Source organism: Mycothermus thermophilus, assembly GCF_041956435.1.
Source record: "Mycothermus thermophilus strain CBS 625.91 unplaced genomic scaffold VTJ04scaffold_5, whole genome shotgun sequence".
Taxonomy (NCBI): domain Eukaryota; kingdom Fungi; phylum Ascomycota; class Sordariomycetes; order Sordariales; family Chaetomiaceae; genus Mycothermus; species Mycothermus thermophilus.
The window spans coordinates 514,342-525,092 of NW_027191431.1; the positions used below are offsets into that span (position 1 = coordinate 514,342).

The 10,751-nt window shown below is 57.4% G+C and overlaps 3 protein-coding genes across 3 annotated transcripts; 2 read left to right on the forward strand and 1 right to left on the reverse strand.

The window, feature by feature from the left end:
- Positions 1-1,496: 1,496 nt before the first annotated feature.
- On the forward strand, positions 1,497-7,381 carry VTJ04DRAFT_7216 (uncharacterized protein; the record flags this gene model as incomplete). The annotated part of the gene is made up of 3 exons (XM_069365519.1): positions 1,497-1,657; positions 1,710-6,977; positions 7,036-7,381. 3 exons carry the CDS (start codon positions 1,497-1,499, stop codon positions 7,379-7,381), a joined length of 5,775 nt encoding a protein of 1,924 aa, XP_069216545.1.
- Positions 7,382-8,331: 950 nt separating this feature from the next.
- VTJ04DRAFT_7217 (uncharacterized protein) lies at positions 8,332-8,568 on the reverse strand (the record flags this gene model as incomplete). Its single annotated transcript, XM_069365520.1, has 1 exon — positions 8,332-8,568. The coding sequence occupies one exon, from the start codon at positions 8,566-8,568 to the stop codon at positions 8,332-8,334; it is 237 nt and encodes a 78-aa protein (XP_069216546.1).
- Positions 8,569-8,634: 66 nt separating this feature from the next.
- VTJ04DRAFT_7218 (uncharacterized protein) lies at positions 8,635-10,350 on the forward strand (the record flags this gene model as incomplete). Its single annotated transcript, XM_069365521.1, has 3 exons — positions 8,635-8,966; positions 9,053-9,563; positions 9,631-10,350. 3 exons carry the CDS (start codon positions 8,635-8,637, stop codon positions 10,348-10,350), a joined length of 1,563 nt encoding a protein of 520 aa, XP_069216547.1.
- Positions 10,351-10,751: the final 401 nt, after the last annotated feature.

Consider the following 10,751-nt stretch of genomic DNA (forward strand, 5'->3'; position numbering starts at 1 on the left):
GTGTTATCGAGCCCCTGGTCCAGGTCGGTCAATCGGTCAGAACCGATCCACGAGACGGGAGCCAAAAACGGCAGGGTTCTTGAGCTCCATCTGCGAATGAGTTCACTTGGGTGGATGAACACAATGGAGGGAATCTGGCGACGGGCGGGACTTCCAGCACCCTAACCTCAGCTTGCTTCAACGGTCGACCGCTGGACATTGGAATGCGGCAAATCTCTGCCTGGAAGGAAGGCGGGCATGAAGCATTCCTCGCGGATTCTCGTGCAGAGCAGTTGCAGACAGGCGCAGTCGGTTTGGTCGGTTTGGCGCAGCCAGACACACTGTGTGGCGTCTTTTGCATGACACTGTCTCCTTCCCCCTTTCCCAGCCCCTGGTGAGCGAAGGGTTCTGGATCAGAACCCACGTCCGGAACGACTGGAAACAGCTGCATCCACTCACATCCCTCCTCCACTGGCTCCACTCGATTTTGGTCCACCTCCTGTCCCGTCCTTGGCCTCCGTTGGCTTGGCCCGCTGCGTGTCTGTCTGTGCCTCCTTTTCTCTCCCCGTCTTCCCTGTTCCTGCTCTCCTGCACCCCCCAGTCACATCCCAAACCACTCTCGCCCGTCCGAAGCCTGCTTCCAGGTTTTTTCGTGTCGTCGTCTCTTTTTTTCTTCTCTTCTTTCTCTCCTTACCTGACTTCCGCCCTACGCTCGTTCTGAACCACCCTCTTTCCCTCCTTTCCCTCCCTTTTTCTTCCTGGTTTGCGGAATTTGTGAGTGAGCTCGTGCAGCCGGCGCAACTCGACCCTCAGCGGCAACCAATTCTCCGCGCCGCCAGCTCCCAGCCAGTCGATTTGCGTCTCGCATTCTCCTTGCGTGCCGACACTCGAGACACCCAAGGCCAACCCTCATCTCGAGCAATCGGGGCCATAATCCAATACACCGTCCGACCGACCAAGTCAATCGTTTTGGACTTCTTTCGAGGAGGAGGGACATTTCGAAACGGCTGAAGTTTGAGCTGCTATTTTTTGTGTGGAAGAGCGCCGTTTTCCTACTCCGCCATCATCCATTCAGAAGGATTTCCGATTCCAGCCCATCGCTACCTCTCAGCCTCCATCCCATCTTTCACAGGCAACGCGTGCCCGCCAAGTTTGCCAGCTTCCCGACAGTTTGGCTGCTGCTGCGCCCTGCCACAACACCCCACCGCGTCGCCCCATTCGCTGAGCCCGCGTGTTTTGCATCGACATCCGCCGCCTCTACAGCAACCCACCGAGAGATCAGTTGTGGCCGGCCACGATCCGCTCGTTTTCTCAGAAGCCCTTACAATCGATCCTCTGCCGGCACAGAAGTTCAACGGTGCTTCGTCGAGGCTTTCCGCGAACCTTTGACCCAACTCTCTCTCTGCCACCAACCGTTTTCATGTCTCGTTGATCATTCTGGTGAGTTTGCAGCTCGCCCACCGGTGCGCTTTGAGGCCATCCTAACTCGCGAGGTTCACAGACATCGCACACCCACCATGTCGGGATATCAGCAAGGCTATGGCCAAGGCCACGGCCAAGGCCAAGGTGGTTACGACCAAGGCTATGGCAACGATGCCTATTACCAGGACGACCAGTACTACGACGCCCATGGGCAGAATCGTGGTGGCCAACAAGGCGATGGCTACTATGACGAATCGTGCGTACCGCGGTGATGTCTGTTAAATGATGGCGGACTGACATGGCGATAGTGGTTACTATAATGCCGACCCCAACAACCCTTACCACCAGGACGGCGGGTATTACGACAACAACGACCAGTACCATGACGACTATTACGGTCAGCAGGGAGATGGCTACTACAACCAGGGCTACAATGACGGCTACGGTCGCGGCCAAGGCGGCCAGCGGAACGGCTCCGAGGAGGACTCGGAGACCTTCAGCGACTTCACCATGCGGTCCGACATGGCCCGCGCCGCCGACATGGACTACTATGGCCGTGGCGACGAACGCTATGACGGCTACAACGACCAGAGCCGCGGATACCGCCCTCCATCGTCCCAGATCTCTTACGGCGGCAACCGTTCATCTGGCGCCTCGACGCCCAATTATGGCATGGACTATCCCAATATGAATAGTCAGCGCTCGCGTGAGCCGTATCCTGCGTGGACATCAGATGCGCAAATCCCTCTGTCCAAGGAGGAGATCGAGGACATCTTCATCGACCTGACCAACAAGTTTGGCTTCCAGCGTGACAGCATGCGGAACATGTACGACCACTTGATGACGCTGCTCGACTCGCGCGCCTCGCGCATGACACCCAACCAGGCTCTCCTGTCCCTCCACGCTGATTACATTGGCGGCGACAACGCAAACTACCGCAAGTGGTACTTTGCCGCCCACCTTGACCTGGACGATGCCATCGGCTTCGCCAACATGAAGGGCCGCGGCAAGAAGAAGGGCAAGAAGAAGGGCGCACCAGAAAATGAGGCCCAGGCTCTCGAAGACCTCGAGGGCGACGACTCGCTCGAGGCGGCCGAGTATCGCTGGAAGACGCGGATGAACCGCATGTCTCAGCACGACCGCGTGCGCCAGTTGGCCCTGTATTTGCTCTGCTGGGGTGAGGCCAACCAGGTCCGCTTCATGCCTGAGTGCCTGTGTTTCATCTTCAAGTGCGCCGATGACTACCTGAACTCTCCCGCCTGCCAGAACATGGTCGAGCCCGTCGAGGAGTTCACTTTCCTCAACAATGTCATCACTCCGCTCTACCAATACTGCCGCGACCAGGGCTACGAAATCGTCAATGGCGTCTATGTCCGCCGCGAGCGTGACCACAACCAGATCATTGGTTATGACGACTGCAACCAGCTTTTCTGGTACCCCGAGGGCATCGAGCGTATCGTGCTCAAGGACAAGAGCCGCTTGGTGGATGTCCCGCCGGCCGAGCGCTATCTCAAGCTCAAGGACGTTGAGTGGAAGAAGGTCTTCTTCAAGACCTACAAGGAGACGCGGTCCTGGTTCCACTTGATCGTTAACTTCAACCGCATCTGGATCATTCACTTGACCATGTTCTGGTTCTTCACCGCCTACAACTCTCCCACTCTGGTCACGCCCAACTACGAGCAAGAGGTCAACAACGGCCCGCCACCGGCGGCCCACTGGTCCATCGTCGGCTTCGGCGGCTCGATCGCCGCCCTCATTCAGGTCCTCGCCACGCTTTGCGAATGGCTCTACGTTCCGCGCCGCTGGGCTGGCGCTCAACACTTGACCAAGCGCCTGCTCTTCCTCATCGCCGTCCTGATCATCAACGTTGCTCCTGGTGTCTACGTCTTCATGCCCGAGAAGGATCTGGATACATTCCTCGAGAAGCAGAACAGCAAGATTGCCTTGATTCTCGGCATCACGCAGTTCTTTGTCGCGCTCGTCACGTTCATTTTCTTCTCCATCATGCCTCTCGGTGGTCTATTTGGCAGCTACCTGACGGCCAAGGGGCGCCGCTATGTTGCCAGTCAGACGTTTACGGCTAGCTACCCCCGGCTGAGCGGCAACGACATGGCCCTCTCCTTCGGCATGTGGATGGTGATCTTCGGCCTCAAGTTTGGCGAGTCCTACGTCTATTTGTCGCTGTCGATCCGCGACCCCATCCGCTACCTCGCCCTCATGGACGTGAGCAGCTGCATCGGCGACACCATCGTCGGGAAGTACCTCTGCGTGTACCAGCCGCATTTTACCCTGTTCATCATGATCTTCACGGACTTGATCTTCTTCTTCCTCGACACGTACCTCTGGTACGTCTTGCTCAACACGGCCATCTCGATTGCGCGCTCCTTCTATCTTGGTTCGTCTATCTTGACGCCGTGGCGCAACGTGTTCTCGCGCCTGCCGAAGCGCATGTACTCCAAGATCCTGGCCACGACCGACATGGAGATCAAGTACAAGCCCAAGGTGCTCATCTCGCAGATCTGGAACGCTATCGTCATTTCCATGTATCGCGAGCACCTGCTGGCCATCGATCATGTCCAGAAGCTGCTGTACCACCAGGTCCCGTCAGAGCAGGAGGGCAAGCGTACCCTTCGTGCTCCCACTTTCTTCGTTGCCCAGGAGGATCACTCGTTCAAGACGGAGTACTTCCCGAGCCACAGTGAGGCCGAGCGTCGTATTTCCTTCTTCGCCCAGTCGCTCTCCACGCCCATCCCGGAGCCGCTGCCCGTTGACAACATGCCCACCTTCACGGTCATGATCCCTCACTACAGCGAAAAGATTTTGCTTTCTCTGCGTGAGATCATCCGCGAAGATGAGCCGTACTCCCGCGTCACTCTTCTCGAGTACCTCAAGCAGCTGCATCCTCACGAGTGGGATTGCTTCGTCAAGGACACGAAGATCTTGGCCGACGAGACTTCGCAGTTCGATGGCGAGGAGAAGAACGAGAAGGACACAGCCAAGAGCAAGATCGACGATCTCCCCTTCTACTGCATCGGTTTCAAGTCGTCCGCCCCCGAGTACACGCTCCGCACGCGTATTTGGGCTTCGCTGCGCTTCCAGACTCTGTACCGCACCATTTCCGGCTTCATGAATTATGCCCGCGCCATCAAGCTGCTCTACCGCGTTGAGAACCCGGAGGTCGTGCAGATGTTTGGAGGCAACTCGGACAAGCTTGAGCGCGAGCTCGAGCGCATGGCCCGCCGCAAGTTCAAGATTATTGTGTCGATGCAGCGCTTCGCCAAGTTCAAGAAGGAGGAGATGGAGAACGCCGAGTTCCTGCTGCGCGCCTACCCGGATCTTCAGATCGCCTACCTTGACGAGGAGCCGCCTCTCGCTGAGGGCGAGGAGCCCCGCCTCTACTCCGCCCTCATCGACGGTCACTCGGAGATCATGGAGAACGGCATGCGTCGCCCCAAGTTCCGCATCCAGCTCTCCGGCAACCCCATTCTCGGCGACGGAAAGTCGGACAACCAGAACCACGCGCTCATCTTCTACCGCGGCGAATACATCCAGCTCATTGATGCCAACCAGGACAACTACCTGGAGGAGTGCCTCAAGATCCGCAGCGTGCTTGCCGAGTTCGAGGAGATGAAGACGGATAATGTCTCGCCTTACACTCCTGGTGTCAAGACCGTCTCCAAGGCCCCTGTCGCCATTCTCGGTGCTCGCGAATACATCTTCTCGGAGAACATCGGTATTCTTGGTGACATCGCTGCCGGCAAGGAACAGACGTTCGGTACCCTCTTCGCCCGCACCCTCGCGCAAATTGGTGGCAAGCTCCACTATGGTCACCCCGATTTCCTCAACGGCATCTTCATGACCACCCGTGGTGGTGTCTCCAAGGCGCAAAAGGGTCTGCATCTCAACGAGGATATCTACGCCGGTATGAACGCTTTGCTTCGTGGCGGTCGCATCAAGCACTGCGAGTACTACCAGTGCGGCAAGGGTCGTGATTTGGGTTTCGGTTCCATTCTCAACTTCACCACCAAGATCGGTACCGGTATGGGCGAGCAAATGCTTTCTCGCGAGTACTACTATCTTGGCACCCAGCTGCCGATCGACCGCTTCCTGTCGTTCTACTACGCGCATCCCGGCTTCCACGTCAACAACATGTTCATCATGTTGTCGGTGCAGCTGTTTATGATCACCTTGCTCCAGATTGGCGTGCTTCGCCACGAGACCATCCCTTGCGAGTACAACCGGCAGGTGCCCATCCGCGACCCTCTGTACCCCACGGGCTGCGCGAACACGGACGCTCTTTTGGACTGGGTCTACCGCAGTATCTTGTCCATCTTCTTCGTCTTCTTCCTCTCGTACATTCCCCTGATTGTGCAGGAGCTCATGGAGCGTGGCGCCCTGCGTGCCTTCACCCGCTTCGCCAAGCAGTTCTGCTCGCTCTCTCCGTTCTTCGAGGTGTTCGTCTGCCAGATCTACGCGAACTCGTGCCAGCAGGACATCACGTTCGGCGGTGCCCGTTACATCGGTACCGGTCGTGGCTTTGCGACGGCCCGCATCCCCTTCGGTGTTCTGTACTCGCGCTTCGCCGGTCCGTCAATCTACTTCGGCGCCCGCCTGGTCATGATGTTGCTCTTCGCCAGCGTCACCATGTGGCAGGCTGGTCTGGTGTACTTCTGGATCTCGCTCCTGGCCCTGGTCATCTCGCCCTTCCTCTACAACCCGCACCAGTTCGCCTGGACCGATTTCTTCATCGATTACCGCGAGTACCTGCGCTGGCTGTCCCGTGGTAACTCTCGCTCACACTCCAACTCGTGGATCGCCTTCTGCCGCCTGTCGCGTACCCGGACAACGGGTTTCAAGCGCAAGGTCCTGGGTGACCCCTCGGGCAAGATGTCGTCGGACGTGCCGCGTGCGGCCATCTCCAACACGTTCTGGTCTGAAATTTTCACGCCGCTCATGCTGGTGGTGGTTACCCTGGTTCCGTACCTCTTCATCAATGCGCAGACGGGTGTCAAGAAGAACTACCCGAAGCAGGGCCCGACGGCGTCGCTCCTCCGCGTCGGCATCGTCGCTCTGGCGCCCATCGCTATCAACGCGGGCGTCTGCCTGATGTTCTTCGCCATGGCCTGCTTTATGGGACCGCTGCTCAGCATGTGCTGCAAGAAATTTGGTGCCGTCCTCGCCGCCATCGCCCACGCCATCGCCGTCATCTCGCTGCTCATCTTCTTTGAGGTCATGTTCTTCCTCGAGAGCTTCCATTTCGCCAGGACCCTGCTGGGCATGATCACGGTCGTCGCCATCCAGCGGTTCATCTTCAAGCTCATCATCACGCTGTTCCTCACGCGTGAAATGAAGACGGATCAGGCCAACATTGCCTTCTGGACTGGCAAGTGGTACTCGATGGGTTGGCACACCGTGTCCCAGCCGGCTCGTGAATTCCTCGTCAAGATCACCGAGATGTGCCTGTTCGCGGCCGACTTCATTCTGGGTCACGTGATCCTGTTCATGATGCTGCCCGTCATCCTCATTCCCCAGATTGACAAGCTCCACTCGATGATGCTCTTCTGGCTCCGTCCTAGGTATGTGTTGCTCTGTTCACTTTTCAAGGTCGTTCAAGTTGCTAACAGAAACCCACAGCCGCCAAATCCGCCCGCCCATCTACTCGATGAAGCAGACCAAGCTTCGCCGCCGGCGTGTCATCCGCTATTCGATCCTGTACTTCACGTTGTTCATTGTCTTCATGGCCCTGATCATCGGCCCGGCCGTCGCGGGCAAGTTTGTGCCAGAGAGCGTGTTCAACATGCTCAAGTCCACCAACCTGGTGCAACCGTCGGGTCTCAACAACGACGACACGCGCGGGCGCACGCCGACGGGTACCGGCGCCCCGGGCTACAAGGGTGTCTACACGCCGAGCACAACCTCGACGTTCCGCGCGACGGCGACAAGCAGGGCCGGGGCGGATCGGATGATGTTGCTTGTCTAAATGTCAACAACGGCAGGGCATTCATCAAGATTGGGGAAATGTTGATTTCTACTTGGTGGTTTTGTTTTTTGTTTCTGTTGTCAAGGGTTTTCTGTAGACGGCGGTGCTTGTTTGATTTTGTTTTCGGGTGCTCACACTTGGGTTGTGGTGTCGGGGTTGATGCTGCAGAGAAAGAAAGGGGGCTCATCAGGTACATTGTTTTGTTTAATATCTCTCATTAAGACAGTCAGGTAGTTTGTTGGCGGCCGGCCGAGCCGTCGCCAACGACAACGCCAGGTCATGCATTGGGTCTGGAAGAAGGGGATAGGAGACGAATCATAGGCAAGCGTTGCTCTTTTTCCATTGACTTTGAAGATAACTCGGGTACCTAAGTGTGAGAGATTAGGGGCAGAAGCATCCTGTCGCGCCAGGCGTTGTGAACCCTGAAGTTTTTCTGTAGTAGATATTACTTTAGACTAGTAGTGAAATTAGTTTTTATTGTCACTCGTTACTTCGTGTTGAATGACTCGGAATGGGTTGCGTTGTTGTGTTCTGTGTTCTGTAATGATGTCTTCTTGGGTATTCTGGAGAAACCTGAGAATGTCGACCATTGCCAGAACCCTAACCCGCAGGTTGCGAAATCGGCACCATCCCTGCGGCTGGCGTGGCGTGCCAAGTCCTGACCCCTGAATTGTGGGGCCGTGAGCCCTTATCTGGCCAATCGTTGTAAGCAGGCCGGACCCACCCTCTGTGGGCCGGACCCGGCTGGCAGGCCGCTGGAGCGACACGCAGGCGGCGCCGTCAAGTCCCGGCTGTTCCGTCGCTTTTGAAACTTTTTGGCTGACCCGGGATCCATTTTTTGTTGACAGTGGCATAGTTTGCGTTGCTTGCTTGGACCCGTTCCGTCCCAAACCGTGTCCGCCCGTGGCAACAACACAACACCGGCAGCTTGCGAGGACGCAACGTACGCATTAGGGGGCTCGGGCGCCAACGGCCTTATCCTCCCAGTCTCTTTCTTTTTCAGTTTTGTTCTTTACCTTCCTTCGTTTTGGGTTCGAGAAAAACGAATGCTCATAAACTTGCCGTGACGTTCCGAATCCCGACCGCCGCTTCGGCTCTCCATCTGTATCGGACGAGCGAGTCGAGGGGAAGGCCCCCTTAATCCCCCAGACCGCGCAACCCGACTCTTTTCTTCTGCCCCGAGTCATCGTGGGCTTTTCTTCGTGTTGTTGTTCTCTTGATCTCGTCCGGCCACACCACCGAGACCAGACAAGATGGACCTTCAAGAACTTCAAACCCAGCTCACCGCCGTCCTCCACGTCCTCGCCGCCGCCTTTCGTAAGGTGCCCGGCTCGGCGGTCGTCATCCGCTATGTCCGCTCCAGCTACCAGAACGACCCGGTCCGCTCGGCCATCGAGCTGATTCTGTTTATCTTTTTCATTCGATACCTCCTGTCCCCCAGCTACTCGACGAGCAAGGAGAACTATGTCAAGTTGACCGAGGAGGAAATCGATGAGCTCGTCGATGAGTGGACGCCCGAGCCGCTGGTTGCCGCCCCGAACCCTCAGGAAGAGGCGGAGCTCGAGAAGCTGCCCGTGATTGTTGGGTAAGGCATCTAGAACTTCCTGTTTTTTCTCTCCTCGGACCGAGCGAGAAGGAGGTGGACGACGCCGCTAACAAAGGTGCCTCCAGACCAACTGGCCCCAAGTCGAAGCTCGCCAACGGAAAGACCGTCACGAACCTCGCGTCGTACAACTTCTACAACTTCAACGCGAACGAGCAGATCAAGGAGAAGGCGATCCAGACCCTGCGCACCTACGGCGTCGGCCCCTGCGGCCCGCCCCAGTTCTACGGCACCCAGGACGTGCACATGAAGGCCGAGGCCGACATCGCCTCGTATCTGGGCACGGAGGGTTGTATAGTATACGCCCATGCCTTCTCCACCATTTCGAGCGTCATTCCGTCCTTCTGCAAGCGTGGTGATATCATTGTTGCTGATCGCGGCGTCAACTACTCGATCCGCCGCGGCTTGGAGATCTCGCGTAGCTCTGTCAAGTGGTACAACCATGGCGATCTGGATGATTTGGAGCAGGTCATGCGCCGCGTCGTCAAGGAGCAGCGTGGAAAGAAGTTGACCCGCCGGTTCATCGTCACGGAAGCGCTGTTTGAGATGACGGGTGATATCAATGATCTGCCCCGGCTGGTAAGTCTGCTTCGTCCTCCTCGCCGACCGAAATTGGTTCCCACGGCTGACACATCCCCTTCCGCAGATTGAGCTCAAGGAGAAGTACAAGTTCCGCCTCATGCTCGACGAGACCTGGTCCTTCGGTGTCCTGGGCCGCACCGGCCGCGGCCTGACCGAGGCGCAAAACGTCGACCCATCCCAAGTGGACATGATCATCGGCTCCCTGGCTGGCCCCCTCTGCGCAGGCGGCGGCTTCTGCGCCGGTCCCAAGGACGTGGTCGAGCACCAGCGCATCTCTTCGACCGCCTACACCTTCTCCGCTGCCCTGCCCGCCATGCTCGCCGTCACGGCGTCCGAGTGCATCAACCTGCTCCAGTCCAATCCCGAGATCCTGCAGCAGTGCCGCGAAAACATCCGCCTCCTCCGCGCCCAGCTCGACCCCCGCAGCGACTGGGTCGTGTGCACCAGCGCGCCCGAGAACCCGGTGCTCATCCTCGTCATCAAGCCCGACGTGGTCCGCGCCCGCCACCTGACCCACGAGGACCAGGAGCGCCTGCTGCAGGAGTGCGTCGACGAGGCGCTCGCCAACGGCGTGCTCATTACCAAGCTCAAGACGGCGCCCATCGCGCGGCACAACAGCCTCAAGGACGGCGATTATGTGCCCACCCCCGCCCTCAAGGTGTGTGTCACGTCCGGGCTGGCCAAGAAGGAGGTGGAGAAGGCGGGCCAGACCATCAGGCATGCCATTACCAAGGTCATGACCAGGAAGACGAATAATAAGTTGGGGTTGCCTGCGGTGGTGTAGAGCGGAAATGACTTTTTGGTTTCTTGTTTTTCTCTTGAAGTCGGCTGGGAGGAGGAGCTGCTACCGTAGAAATGACTGGACGTATACACGAGTACGAACGGCTTCAAGACATGTCTATGTTTGGGGAGCTAAGGGGGTGATGATGATGACGATGGATGGGATAGGTTATCTGTATAGAGGAGGGGTTGGCGGTATGATTACCTATTGTACCTGAGTTTGCAACGTAATATGTAATGCCATAGATCATCATGTCTGCTTCGGTCCATAAGTGTGGTTGAAGTGAGTACGTGTTGAGGAGAGGTGATTGATACCTTCATGTCATCAAGCGGCGTGACGACCCTGATATAGCTAGACTGCCCAAACATAACGGCATAAAAAAAGAGAAGGTCTTTTTGGACACC